Here is a 15,737-nt window from a genome sequence, read left to right on the forward strand (position 1 = left end):
CTGGTGCAGGTGTAGCTTACACTTCCACGGGAACCCCACAGGGACTGCTTCCGTCCCCGCGGGAACCCCACAGGGACTGCTTCCGTCCCCGCGGGAACCCCACAGGGACTGCTTCCGTCCCTGCGGGAATCCCGCGGGTTCCGCGGGATTCCCGCAAACCCCGTTCCCGTGCAGCTCTCTAGTGTAAACCCATACTATATGATATCCTACTACAGATGGGTTTTCCACCTAAACAATTTCTCTCTGTTTTTGAGAATAAAAATAAAGTTACAAATTCTTAGAAAAAGTACTTTGTTAATCCCACAAACTTTATACTTCTTTCAGTTAGCTCTAGAGAGACCTGTAAAATTTAACACTTACCGGATAGTTTGTAGACAGGTCCATGATACTGTGCACCACATCTTCAGTTCTCTATTCTGATCTGCTCCAGTGATCAAAAACCTCCAGAAAGGAATGCTGCAAACACAACAAACGAAAACTAGAAAGGAATTCTATTTGCTGTTTACTCGCTATTTATTCAAAGGAATGTGTAAAGTAGCACCAACATTGCCCACTTGAATTTTAAGACTCTTAATGAATGTATCCCTCATTTAAATATATATATAATTTTGTAGCAAATATTTAGTACTATAAAAGTTCTACACAACTATTCACTTCAATTATGATGAATCAAAGAGCTAGTTTGTACTAGTTTCACAAATGATGTCGTATACCATGCCATGTGAAAGGCTTGCAGTAATGTTATTCCAGGATATTATTTCTCTTAGCAATTTCGGGAATTTGAAGAGCCAGCACAATTTAAAAAGTTAGTTTATTATAATCATACTTTTGTACTGATACAGCAGAAAATACAGATTTCTTTATTAATAGTCTAATATGAACAAGTTACTCTATAAAACCAGAACCAAGACATGAAAAACATTCCCCCTATTACACTTCTGTCTCTCTCAACCAGATTATTAATCAAAATGCATGTTTTGTCTTTCAACTATTAGAGATAAACCACCACAAGAAAAATAAAAAAGGAGAGAGAGAAAGGAATCAAGCTGCATGCTATCCTTCACACAGGAGCACTAAGCCCCAGCAGTATTAAACATAAGTCATGTTGTGTAAAGGAACAAAAGCAGTTTAGTCTTCGCCACATAAGTTCTACAATATACAGAGCCACGTCATAAATACATGGCCCCATGGCAGAAACCAGAGAGGTGGCTCCGAATCCTGCCTGCAGGCTATGTTGTCTTCCATTTTAGGCAGTTATAAGGCCTCCTGTGGTATAGAGGCCAGGAGGGTTGCCAACCCCTAATGCTAGCCCTGATATTTAATGCCTTTTTGAAAGAATTTGCCTTTTACTACCACCATTTGGTATGCAGAGCTCTGCAATAAGAGACAGTGCTCTGTCCTTAAAGATTCTGTGCAAGAAATCTGTGCCAGTGTGCAAGCATTCTATCACCCCTAGAATAGTTTCATTGCCCTAGTAAGTTAGCACACCTAGGGCCCGAAACACAAAACTTACCAGGCAAAGAAACATGCTTTTTTTTTTTTTTTTTTTTAAATTGGTCCCAGCTGGTTTAGCGAGCATGTTATTCTGTAGGAAATGCACAGAAGGGGTCTGCAGGCTCTTTTCTGTCCGCAATGGCAGCCAATGGGAATCGCATGCAAATCTATTTAAACAAGCCGATTAGTATTTAAATGTGCATTCCGAGGGATACACCGCTGTTTACAAGCGATGCACAGAAAAGGCCTGCCTACCTTTACAGGGGGGGATTTTATAGGTCTGAAGAAGCCAGTAGCATTAACAGTAACTTCTCGGTGGAGCAGTCTGTTGCACAGCATCATGCAGGCAGGGGTGGAAGGCAGAAACAAGCAGAAGCGATCCAAAATGTCGGGGGACATGGAGAAAAACAAAAAAGCCAGCGAAAGGGGGTTAAAACTCCGGAGAGTAGAGACCTTGGGAGCACGGAGTGTGGCAAGAAGAGTGCAGGGTAATGTGAGCCCTGAGAAGCTGCAAGAGAGTGTTCCACTCATTTCTTAAATTTCTCTTCTCTCCATTTGTTTCTTCTCTCTCGCAGCAAACAGCTCCAGGGACAGTTCAAAGTACATTTCTTTGAAGTGTCCCTGGAGCTGTCTGCTACAAGAGCTCTGTGTGCATACTACTGAAAGCACTCCAGCACAGTTCCCTCCCTCCCTGCAGCCACCCCTGTCCTGAGCTCAGCATACAGCAATGGCAGCCAGAAGCAGCCCCCTACTCTCTCTCTGGAAGGAAACATTTTTGTCCACCCTGCTGCTGCTCCTCCTCCTGCAGGACAGTGGGCCATGCGGTCCCTAGGCTTGAAGGCTGTGATTGGTGTTTCACTCCTCTTTTCACCTTAGCTAAACGGTGAAATGCTGTGGAGGGTTGTTCTGGGCATCGGGGAGGGGGGGAGGAGAAAGAAAGCCCTGGGGAGTCATGGAGGGGCTGCCATTTCAGGCTTCACACAACTTTCATGCATGCACACAAAAGCTGTGTGTACTGAAACTGTTCTAGGCATGTACATAGCAGCCATGCTTACCAACTGACTGCTATGCGCATGAACTGGCGCCTTCCCTGCCCAAGCTGCTCAGTAAAGTCTGTGCAGCTCATTTGCATGTGATTTCTTTTGAGAATTGTTCGCTATTTCCAACTAGTTAATTCTTACCGAGGTGGAAATAGCAAACGGTTCTTTTCTGGGGACTTTTCTGCATCGGCCCCCTAGTGTCAAACAAACTGGCTCCTAAAATAGGGAAGAAGAGCTCATGGAGAACAGCTGTGTGGAACTGGGAAGAGAGGGGCTGAGAAAAAAGTGAGAGGAGATTTAATGGAGAAAAGAAACAGGAAGCTGAGTAAAGGGTACAAAGTGGCATGAAGGGTTGCGACTAGGAGGATGTGAGATGACAGAAGGTAAAGAGGCAGGCTACGGAGAAACACATGGAGGAAAGAGAAATTAAAGAAATGAGAGAAAGCCTGGAAAAGAATAAAAGAGAAGGAACGTGAAGGCAGAGAACAAACATAAAATAAAGTCAAGAATAAGCAGAGAGGATAAAAAAAATAGACACAAAGGTTGAAAATTGTTTAAGTTTAGTAAAAATGTTCTGTGCTGGTCATCGAGCGACATGGTCGCTTGAGAGCTGAGCTCCGCATAACTCGTAGCGATTAAACGATCGAAAGCCCGCTTTGGAAAGTGCACTGAGTGCCATCGGAGAGTGGAGACCCGAGTGATAGCGGCTGAAGACGATTTGGATGCAGGAGGCGGCGAGGAAGGTAGATTTCGCCCGCTTTGCATACTCCTCGGTGCCGCGAGGGGAAAAAAACAAAATGGCAGCCGCACAGCAAAACCGCCAGGAGCGAGCACAGCCGGCGTCTCCCGGTGGGACAACACCTCCAATGGAAGCAGATGCCAGCAAAGACCGGGGGAAGCCCGCGGAGGAGATGGGACCCAAATGGCAGCAATGGCTCCAAGAAATAAGAGCAGATCTGAAAGCAATGCGGACTGATCTGGTGACAATGGGAGCTGACTTAAAGGGTGAAATACGGGAGCTTGGAACCAGAATTGAGGAGATGGAGACTAGACTGGATGCCCAGTCAGAGTCGATCGAAGTTGAACCACTGCAACTGAATTGGCACACCATCAGGTCTTAGACAAGCTGGAGGACTTGGAGAACCGGAGCCGCAGGTGCAATCTGCGTTTCAGAGGGCTACCGGAATCCCCTGCCTACTAGACTGCGAATCCACGGTTCAAAAATTGGTGAGCGAGCTTCTGGCGGTGGGCGGCACAGTGATGGAACCAGCATCAATCCAACTAGAACGAGCCCACCGAGCACTCGGGTCCCCACGGGCTAACCTTCCAAAGGACATAATAGTCTGCTTTAGAGACTACACGCTGAAACAGCAAGTGGCGAAAGCGGCACGGCAGACTCCAAATTTTACCTGGGACACATACGCAGTAGAAATATATCAAGATTTGTGCGGCCACTACTCTAAAACGCAGAGCAGATCTTAGACCGGTCACCAGACGACTTCAGGAACTTGGAATCCGATACAAATGGAGGCACCCCTTCGCCTTAGTATTCTATAAGGAGGGAAAGATGCAGCAAATAACATCACTCTGAGAGGCGAAGGATATCCTGCCAGAAGAAGATACGGCCAAGTCATCTAACTTAGGAGCAGCAGCAAAGCAAGGCCCAGCGCGAATGATACCACCAAAATGACAATGAGTAGGGAATGGCCAGAAGCGTCTGAAGCATCAACAGTCGGCAACCAAAGTCTCCTGAAAGAAGCCAGACTAGGAGGAAGGATATCCCATCTGTCTACGCCTCACATAGAGGCTGGATTGCCCTGGCAGAGACTTCAGGTTGAAGAATACCAGGGTGTTTGTTGCACTGTTGAGAGGCACAGGTACAGCTCTGGATGACTATGGGATGTGGTTGGGAGCAATACCTCAATGTGTTGGTACTGTGTTTATCCTGTTTGGCTGTTACAAAGTTAAACTGTTCAATAAGGATGTTATGTGACTTAAAACTTGTATGGGGCTTTGACTGTTTATATTATATGAGTACTAGCGGGGACTTGACATGACGTACACTTAGCTCACACTCCTTCCTTAGATGCCCTTGATGTTTCACAGGGGCAGCTTTAAAAATCAGGGGGGCGGGTGGGAGGAGGGGCGGGAACAGGGGGGGGAAGGGTGGGAAAGACTACTTCAGAGAAATTAGGGGACAGGCCCAACAGGGATGGCAGAAAATGAGGAGACAGCTAAAATTCCAGAAAGCTATGGAAAGATATGCTAAGATGAAATATGTGTGAACTTAATTTATTGCTGCTCAATGCGAGAGGGCTGAATATCCCAAGGAAGCGACAACTCCTGTTTAGAGAAATGCTTCGCCTTCGGGCGGATGTGGTCCTAGTGCAAGAAACCCATCTATTGCCCAAATCTGAACACCTATGTCGCCATAAAAAGTTTCCAACTATATACTTTGCGTCTAATGGGGATAATACGAAGAGTAAGGGAGTGCTCATAGCATTCGCGGGAGATAAACCATGGAATATTTCAAAGGTGGTCAGGGACAAAAGAGGAAGATACCTCCTAGTGATTTTCTCATTGATGGGACAGGTCTACACTATAGTGAATGTTTACGGCCCCAATATGCAGCAAGAGGGATTTTTTTCTGAACTAGATCAGGTAATTCAACAACATATAGAGGGCTCTCTAATAGTCGGGGGAGATTTCAACCTTACTTTATAGCCCTACCTCAACAACTCTTCGGGTAACACACGATATGGCCATAGAGATAGAGTACGACTGCAAGAATTTATTGCCCATTGGCATCTAATAGACTTGTGGCGCCAGTTATATCCACAAGAGCGAACTTATACATATTACTCCACAGTCCATCAGTCGTTCTCCCGGATAGATTTTTGGCTAGGGGAGATATCAGTAGCAGGAATGATGGGGACCCACCAGATACTGCCCAGAACCTGGTCAGACCATTCCCCAGTACTGATGCAATTGGTGCTACCCAAAGCCCGAGGGGGGAGGAGAGAGTGGCGCTTAGATGATGCTCTCTTACAAGATCCGCTCAATGTGGCGAGCATAGAAAAAAATATTACTGAATATATCCAGTTCAATGATAATGGGGCGGTCTCACCCATCACAGTTTGGGAGGGATTTAAAGCAACTATGAGAGGCCACTTGATAGCGCTTAAGGCACACGTCAGCTTTGCGGATCATACAGGCCCATTTCTCTCCTGGGGATAGACTATAAAATCTTTACAAAAATTTTAGCAACACAGGTACAGAAATGCTTGCCTTCTCTCATTCACGAGGACCAAGCGGGATTTGTGCATGGGAGACAGACGTTTGACAACATACGACGAGCCCTACACATGATCTACCACGCACAGGACACACGGTCCCCTCTATGTATCCTGTCACTTGACACCGAAAAGGCGTTTGACAGAGTGAGTTGGGCTTTTTTATTTGGAGTGTTAGTTAAAATGGGATTCTCGGGGCGATTCATTAACTGGCTGCACCTAATCTATAAGACTCCCACAGCCTCAATACGCCACAAATTCAAACTTAGTGGGTGTGACCTGATTCTCTGTTAGAGGGGCAGCCTTCTATACCAGTTTTTCTTGAGAAATCCACCTTTTTTACAGATTAACTGGCTGTGCTGCAGCTCTGTCTCTACATTTTAGACTTAGCAGCTCTGCCTCTGAATCTCCCCCACAAATTCAAACTTAGTGGGTGTGACCTGATTCTCTGTTAGAGGGGCAGCCTTCTATACCAGTTTTTCTTGAGAAATCCACCTTTTTTTACAGATTAACTGGCTGTGCTGCAGCTCTGTCTCTACATTTTAGACTTAGATACCTCCCACCCACCCCTAGGGTGATAGTTCTTATATACCCTCCCAAGCAACCTAATCTGCCTGCAGATAACTGCTCTGTCTCTGTGTTCAGGCTCTTCACCTCCTTTCCTCCCACATTTTTCAAACATAGTGGGTGTGACTTGTTCTTAATGGGCAGTGCCTACCTGCCTGCTGCCTACCATTGCAGTTTTAAGCCTCTAATCCAGCTCTCCCGTTCTATCTATCGCTTAACACCTCAGTCACTACATATATACCCGTAACACCTCAGTTACTACTTATGGCCCCTTTACACATTCTCTTCCTTGCCCTGTCCCTTCCTAATCTTTTTCCCCTCCCCCTACCGCTGTTTACCACTGGAACTCACTGCCCACCCAGGTCCTCTCCCATCTTGCTCACTACTGCAATACCCTACTCACCCCCGTCCCTCACCACCTCACCATCTCTCCTGTCCCCCTCCTCCTTCCTAGCTCTCAACCTTCAACACTTCCTTCCTGCCATTAACCCATCCCCATTCCTCCTAAGCGCATCCCGTCTTCGTCGCCTTCGTCGCCCTACTTCCCCCACCCTCCTCCGCACTCTCTTGCTCCTCCTCCTGCTATCCGCAGGAGACATTAACCCCAATCCAGGTCCCCCACACCTGTCCTCGTCCTATCCATGCAAACGTTTCCGGGATGTCTCCAATATCACATCTATTCCCCTCCTCCCCCCCTCTCCCCTCCCCTTCTCATCTGTACTGTGGAATGCCCACTCGGTCTGCAACAAACTTCCCTTCACCCATGATCTCTTCATCTCTCATTCCCTTCACCTGCTTGCCCTAACTGAAACCTGGCTCTCCCCTGATGACTCTGCCTCAGTTGCGGCTCTATGCCATGGAGGCTCTCTCTTCTCCCACACTCCCCGCCTAGTTGGCTGCGGAGGAGGCGTCAGGTTACTACTCTCGCCCTCCTGTAGCTTCCAACCCCTCCTCCTACCACAGTCTCACTGCTTCTCATCCTTTGAAGTCCACTCCATCCGTCTATTCTACCCGTTGCCACTCAGAGTGGCAGTCATTTACCGCCCCCCTGATAAATCCCTCTCTTCCTTCCTCACAGACTTCGATGCCTGGCTTTCTGTTTTTCTTGAACCCTCATCTCCATCCCTCATTCTTGGAGACTTTAACATACACGTTGATGACCCGTCCAACTCTCACGCTTCTCAGTTCCTCACTCTAACATCCTCCTTCAACCTCCAGCTATGTTCCACCACCCCTACTCACCGTGATGGCCATTGCCTTGACCTCGTCCTCTCCTCTTCCGGCTCACCCTCCAATTTCCACACCTCAGCTCTTCCTGTCTCTGATCATCACCTGATCACCTTCACACTTCTTCACCCTCCCCCTCAGCCCCGCCCAACATTAACCACTACTTCCAGGAATCTCCAGGCTATTGACCCTCCCACCTTATCATCTAGTATTTCTAATCTCCTCCCCTCCATCATGTCCTCCGAGTCTGTCGACGAGGCTGTCTCCGCTTACAATGCCACTCTCTCCTCTGCTCTGGACACCCTCGCACCATCCACCTCCCGTCCCACAAGGCGTACTAATCCCCAGCCCTGGCTGACCCCTTGCATCCGTTACCTTCGCTCCTGCGCCCGATCTGCTGAACGCCTCTGGAGAAAATCTCGCACCCATTCAGATTTCCTTCACTACAAATTCATGCTATCCTCCTTCCAGTCCTCACTATTCCTTGCCAAACAGGACTATTACATCCAATTGACATTCTCTCAGCTCTAACCCTCGTCGTCTCTTCGCCACCCTTAACTCCCTCCTCAAAGTGCCCTCCGCTCCCACCCCCCACCCCCTCACTCTCTCCTCAATCACTGGCTGACTACTTCCGCAACAAGGTGCAAAAGATGAACCTTGAGTTCACTACCAAGCCACCTCCTCCTCTTCACCCTTCAACCCTCTCCCTCAACCAACCAACCCAGACCTCCTTCTCCTCCTTTCCTGATATCTCCGAGGAGGAAACCGCCCGCCTTCTTTCCTCCTCAAACTGCACCACTTATTCCTCTGATCCCATCCCCACCAACTTACTTAACACCATCTCTCCTACTATCACCCCCTCCATCTGTCATATCCTCAACCTCTCTCTCTCCACTGCAACTGTCCCCGACACCTTCAAGCATGCTGTAGTCACGCCACTCCTCAAAAAACCATCACTAGACCCCACCAGTCCCTCCAACTACCGCCCCATCTCCCTCCTACCCTTCCTCTCCAAGACACTTGAGCGCGCAGTCCACAGCCGCTGCCTTGATTTTCTCTCCTCTCATGCCATCCTCGATCCGCTTCAATCCAGTTTTCGCCCTCTTCACTCGACAGAAACAGCACTCTCTAAAGTCTGTAATGACCTGTTCCTTGCCAAATCCAGAGGCCACTACTCCATCCTCATCCTCCTGGATCTATCCGCCGCTTATGACACTGTCAATCATGACTTACTTCTTGCCACACTGTCCTCATTTGGGTTCCAGGGCTCTGTCCTCTCCTGGTTCTCCTCCTATCTCTCCCACCCGCACCTTCAAAGTTCACTCTCATGGTTCTTCCTCCACCCCCATCCCCTTATCTGTTGGTGTTCCCCAGGGATCGGTCCTTGGACCCCTTCTCTTCTCAATTTACACCTCTTCCCTGGGCTCCCTGATCTCATCTCATGGTTTCCAGTATCATCTCTATGCTGATGACACCCAACTGTATCTCTCCACACCAGACATCACCGCGGAGACCCAGGCAAAGGTATCGGCCTGCTTATCCGACACTGCTGCCTGGATGTCCAACCGCCACCTGAAACTGAACATGTCCAAGACAGAGCTTATGGTCTTTCCACCAAAACCCACTTCTCCTCTTCCTCCACTTTCTATCTCAGTTGATAACACCCTCATCCTCCCCGTCTCATCTGCCCGCAACCTCGGAGTCATCTTTGACTCCTCTCTCTCCTTCTCTGCGCATATCCAGCAGATAGCCAAGACCTGTCGCTTCTTCCTCTTTAACATCAGCAAAATTCGCCCTTTCCTCTCTGAACACACCACCCGAACTCTCGTCCACGCTCTCATTACCTCTCGCCTGGACTACTGCAACTTACTCCTCACCGGCCTCCCACTTAGTCATCTATCCCCCCTTCAGTCTGTTCAGAACTCTGCTGCACGTCTCATATTCCGCCAGAACCGATATACTCATATCACCCCTCTCCTCAGGTCACTTCACTGGCTTCCGATCAGATACCGCATTCAATTCAAGCTTCTCCTTCGTACCTACAAATGCACTCAGTCTGCTGCCCCTCACTATCTTTCTACCCTCATCTCCCCTTACGTTCCCGCCCGTAACCTCCGTTCACAGGATAAATCCCTCCTCTCAGTACCCTTCTCCACCACCGCCAACTCCAGGCTCCGCTTATTCTGCCTCGCCTCACCCTATGCTTGGAACAACCTTCCTGAACCCTTACGCCAAGCCCCCTCCCTGCCCATCTTCAAGTCTTTGCTTAAAGCCCACCTCTTCAATGCTGCGTTCGGCACCTAACCCTTACCGTTCAGTGAATCCAGACTGCCCCCTATCGGACCGACCGTTCACTTGTCTATTAGATTGTAAGCTCTTTGAGCAGGGACTGTCTCTCTTTGTTAAATTGTACAGCGCTGCGTAACCCTAGTAGCGCTCTAGAAATGTTAAGTAGTAGTAGTAGTAAATGGCAGGCTTACAGAACCCTTCCTCCTTTATAGAGGGACAAGGCAAGGGTGTGCATTGTCTCCCTTGCTTTTTGCCATCGTGATGGAGCCACTTGCGATATGACTTCGAGCACATCCTGACATTAGAGGCCCACGGTTGGGAGGCCTAGAAACACGAACTCTCCTCTTTGCTGACAACATTCTGTAATGCTGAGAGATCCTGAGGACTTCCTTCCCACGAGTGCTAGAAATACTATATGCTTATGGGAGAGTCTCGAGCTTCAAATTAATTTAGACAAATCTGAGGCATTAGAATAAATATCTCCACGATCAAAAAGCCAGACTGCAACAGGTGGCCCCATTCTGATGGGCACCGCGCTATATCCGTTATCTCGGGGTAAATATGCCGAGAAACATTGATGAGCTCTTCGGTTTAACTTCCCCGAGACGCTACGAAAACTTTTCCAAGACCTACAGAGGTGGGAAGGCCTGCAACTGTCGTGGTTTGGGAGAATTAGTGCAGTCAAAATGGTGATACTCCCGAGGGTACTCTATCTCTTTATGGCACTACCAATTTCAATCCCTGATAGTTTCCTACGAAACCTCCAGCGAAAGGTGTTTTCCTTCATCTGGAAAAAAAGACCCCCGCGTGTTCGAAGGGAAGTTATGTACCAACCTAAAGAGCGAGGGGGGATGGGGGTCCCGTCTTTTGCCCTATATTTCCAAGCAGCATATTTGAGGGTCATAACCACATGGTTCACGGACGTGGGGAATATTGGGATGCAGATAGAACAGGGCTGGATGGGACCCTTTCCGCTTAGGGCCATTCCCTGGCTGGCTAACAAGGAGTTAGAGGAATTAATAAAACGATGCCCACCATTGATACAGTGGCCCTTGCTTACTTGGAGTAAGATCCGGGAGCGCTTTTTCCCGGGGCGCAGATACTTCCGCCACATGTATCTTAGATTTTTCCTCATTTTGGGCCAGGCAGGGAGGACACAGCCTATTGCAGTTGGGAGAACATGTGATTATGTACATTAGGCCAAATGTGGGAGGAAGGTGGGACGCTGTCTTTTGAAGAGCTTCGTAGGGAGCACGGGCTGTCCCCCCTGCAAGCTTTCCAGTACTACCAAGTGCGAGACTTTCTAACCCGGCAGGCAAAGGGAGAACTTAGCCTAGCAGAAACAAAGGTAGAAAATGGATTAATGAAGGGGGGAGGCAGGGGTAGCATTTCACGACTTTATGCAGCGTTACTTCTATACACCAACCCAATAGAACATTATCGAAATAAATGGAGTGATGCCCTAGGGGTAGCATATACGTTTCCCCAATGGAAACTAGCATTTGGATCCCTGCTCAAAGTTTCAGTCTCCAGCGCTATGGTCGAAAATGGCCATAAAATATTATACAGTTGGTACTATACTCCACATCGTATTGTAAAAATGTTTCGCACTGGCTCAGCTAAATGCTGGCGACAGTGCGACACTACAGGTGATATGACTCACATCTGGTGGACCTGTAAACATGCCCAGGCCTACTGGGGAGAGATACTGAAATTCCTACATGAGGTCACTGGGGTGAGCTACCCAATGAAAAATGGACCACTGTTTACATCAATTTGCTGGCCAAGTATTTGTGGCCAGCAAGCTGGTCCTGGCAGCAGCTTGGAAGCAACCCATGCTACCTGGTCTTTCGAGAGTTCTGCAGAAACTGGACTACATTGGCCTGATGGCTAAACTCACTGCGCTGCGGACCGGTCGATTGATGCAGCACCAAAAAATCTGGAAATCTTATGAACAATGGCAGTCCTCACAGCGCATCCCTGGACAGTAGCGGATAAAATGCATTGCTGGAATAGATAGAATTACGAGAACACTGAAGCAGGAAGGGAGGGACGGGGGGAGGGAGAGGGGGAGGTTAAAAGAACACGTTCAGACGTGACGGGAGGGAAACAGTCATGGAAATTTTTGGCTAGCGATTTGATTGTATTAGAAACGTTTTCCTTACAACCCTGTTTGTACATGAAAATAATAAAATAAATGGTTTAAAAAAAAAAAAAAAGTTCTGTGCTAGCTGGGAAGGTCAACGGTGGGGAGTAGCTGGTATTTTGCCCTTCTTCTCCAGCTCTATGGTCACCAGGATAAATAAATAATTTTACTAGAGAGACATGGAGGAACAGGAGGAAGCTGTGGCTTATGTGATGCCATAGTCTGAAAAATCTCTTTAAAAACTGCCAGAATCCCAGGAGCTGTATTATCGTCAGCATAAAAATAAGGACTAAAACTCTGAATGAGAGAAGCAAGTGAAGCAATGAAAATATTAAAGAGAGTGGTGATAAAAGGATAAATTAAATCTTACCTGATCATTTTTTTTCCATTAGTCCTTTCTGCTATTCCGGAACCTGTGGGATAGCTGTGTCCATCAACCAGCAGGAGGAGATAGAGAACTGAAAACTAAGCTGAAACATCTCTCTTGGCATCCAGACCAGTATTTATGTAGATAAGTAGTAAGAATAATACTCAAAATGAGCACAACAACATTAAACAACTTGGTAACCTATCACTAACCAGATGTGTGGTCCTCTCATCTCTGGACAACTTGTAGAGAACAAGAGATAGGAAGGAAGCACCATGCAAGATGATAAGTCATTATTTAGCCCATTAATTTGCACCGACTAAACATCTCAGAAACCTTGGGTGGGCCTCTGGAACAGTGGGAAGTACTAATGGAAAGAAAATCATCAGGTAAGACCTAGTTTCTCTTCCATTATGTAGCTTCTCACTATTCCAGAACCTGTGGGATGTATAAAAGCAATCCCTAGAATGGATGGGATTCTGGCGCTGCTGCCCTGAGGACCAAAGCCCAAAAACTGGCTTCCGAGCGTGCCGAAACGTCCATCTTGTAGTGCTTGACAAAAGTATGCAGTGTCAACCATGTCGTCACCTTGCAAATATCCACCGGTGACAGCAAGGTAATCTCCACCCAGAATGTCACTGTACGCCTTGTAGAAAGAGCCCACAAGACCTACAAGGAAGCCAGGAGGCCAAGCCTCTGTTTACCAAAAAGCACAAACAATGTCTGATTCGTGAAACTCATTTGTGACTTCCAGATATTTAATGAGGACTCTACGCACATTGAGAAGCGTCAAAGAAGAATACTGAGCCTCTTTGTCCTCTCTGCGAAAAGAAGGAAGCTCCACAGATTGGGTAAAATGAAATGCTGATACCACTTTCAGAAGAAAAGGAAGGAACTGTGCACAGGGGGACCTCTGCCTCCAAAAAGCTGAGAAACGGATCCCAACAACAGTGGCTCAAACTCCAAAACCATACGTGCTGACGCAAGAATGCTGCCTCCAGAGTAAGATCTTTTAAGGACACATTTCAGAGGGGCTCAAAAGGCAGCTTCTACAGAGGCTGAAGGACTAAATTAAGATTACACTCTGGACACAGTGTACAAAAGGGATGCCACAAGAGATGTCTTCTGTAGCTGGCACCGGAAACAAGCCGAAGTCACAATCTGAACTTTTAGAGAACCCAACGCCAATTCTTTCTGAAGGCCTGCCTGGAGAAACACTAGGATGTGCGTGATCTGAGCAGAGAAGGGAGAAAGTCTGTGCTCAGAACTCCAGCCCTCAAATATGCCATGGATGCAGAGCATTTCCGAGCCTACAGCAAGGTAGCAATGACTGAATCAGAATAAACTTTTCACCTCAACCAAACCTTAAAAACAAAAGGCACAGATCCACCATGAGAACCAGTCCTTGCTTCAGCTGTCTGTGTACTGAGGAAGATGGACAGCATCCCCATCCAGCATTTGAATCAGGTCCGCGTACCATAGCCTCCGTGGATAATCCAGAGCTACAATGTGATTCTTTTCAAACACACGACATACCATGGGTCAAGGAGAGAAGACATACAGTAGATGTGTCTCCGGCCCTGGCTGCAGTAAGGCAACGACAGCCATCGAGTCTGGTTCTTTCCAACAGCTGAAGAGCTTGGGCACAGGAAAATTAGGTTCTTACCTTGATAATTTTCTTTCCTTTAGTCACAGCAGATGAATCCATTAACTGATGGGTTGTATCCGCCTACCAGCAGGTGGAGATAGTGAACACAAAGCACATGGTGTTCCTGGACGCCCAGCCCCCTCTGACTTCAGTATATGAAATTTCCAAAGCAGAGTGAATAAGAAAGGCAAAATAACAAACTTTCCTCACAGAGAACAAACGCCCCTGAACAGGAGCAATAACCAAAGAAGAGACGTTATCAACCTCCTGCAATACAAACAGCATGTAGTAACTCTGATAGCTTGTCCAAGTACTCCTAATGAGGCACAATGTTTGTAAGCAACATCTGTACAAAAACTAAAGTCAGAAAGGGAGGGATCATGGACTCATCTGCTGTGACTAAAGGAAAGAAAATTATCAAGGTAAGACCCTAATTTTCCCTTCCTTGTCATCAACAGCAGATGAATCCATTAACTGATGGGATGTACCAAAGCACTCCTTAAGTAGGGTAGGAACAGGCAACTCCGCGAGCAAGCACTTGCGCTCCAAAATGTGCATCCTGCCGTGCTGCCACATCCAGCCTGTAATGCCGCACAAAAGAGAGCTGAGAAGCCCAGGTAGCCGCACGACAGATCTCTTGAAGAGAAAAGACACCCGTTTCAGCCCACGAAGAGGACATTGCCCTCGTAGAGTGTGCTTTAAACGCTTCAGGCAGCAACCACCCTGAAAGCAGATAAGCAGAAAAAATTAGTTTCATAAGACAGCGGGCTATAGTGGCCTTAGACGATTGAAAACCCCTGTTGGGGACCTGCCAAAGAACAAATAAATGATCAGAATTCCTAAACTCATTTCACATCTGCAGATACTGCCACAGAGCCCTGCGGACATCCAAAAGGCGCAACTGCCCAAAGGAGTCCGGAAACTCTTCCTTACAAAAGGAAAGAAAAAAAATGGGCTGGTTCAGGAGAAAAGCTGAAACCACCTTAGGCAGAAAGGAAGGCATTGTACGAACAGTTACTCCGGATTCCGAGAACTGTAGAAAAGAGCCTGAAGATCAGACACTCTTCTTGCCGACATCATTGCCACTAAAAAAAACTGTCTTGAGAGTCACATCCTTCTCAGAAGCCCGTTTAAGAGGCTCAAACAGGGATCGCTAGAGCACCTTCAACACGAGCCCCAGGTTCCAAGCCGGACAGGGCGAGCGCAAAGGAGGACAGAGACAAAGCGCCCCTCTGAGAAATCGGACAATATCTGGATGAGCAGCAAGGGACAAGTCGGAGACTTTCCCCCGGAAGCAGGCCAACGCTTGCCACTTGAACCCAAAGGGAATTGTAGGCCAGGCCATTTTGTAGCCCATCCTGCAAAAAGTCTAGCAAAAGCGAGACTGTCGCCAGAGTCGGCGAGATAGACTTTGGAGTACACCACGCCTCAGAAGTGCCCAAGATCCGAGGATAAGTCGCAGAGGTAGACCGCGTGCCAGCCTGCAAGAGCATGGCAATAACCTTATTCAAATAGCCCTTGTCCCTCGATTGCGCCCTCTCAAGAGCCAGGCCGTAAGACCAAAGCGGCAAGGATCTTCCATAGACACTGGACCCTTAACAAGTTCGGAACCCGAGGCAAACGAAGAGGCACATCCACCAGCATCTGCCGGAGGTCCGTGTACAAC

General features: G+C 47.7%; 1 protein-coding gene across 1 annotated transcript in view; it reads right to left on the reverse strand.

Annotated features, from left to right (window-relative positions):
- EDC4 (enhancer of mRNA decapping 4) overlaps positions 1-15,737 on the reverse strand; it is a 1,195,039-nt gene that overhangs the window by 838,930 nt on the left and 340,372 nt on the right. The window contains 1 exon segment of the mRNA XM_030203662.1: positions 361-456. Within this exon segment, the coding sequence (XP_030059522.1) occupies positions 361-456 (96 nt within the window).

This window comes from Microcaecilia unicolor, chromosome 5, assembly GCF_901765095.1.
Source record: "Microcaecilia unicolor chromosome 5, aMicUni1.1, whole genome shotgun sequence".
Lineage (NCBI taxonomy): Eukaryota > Metazoa > Chordata > Amphibia > Gymnophiona > Siphonopidae > Microcaecilia > Microcaecilia unicolor.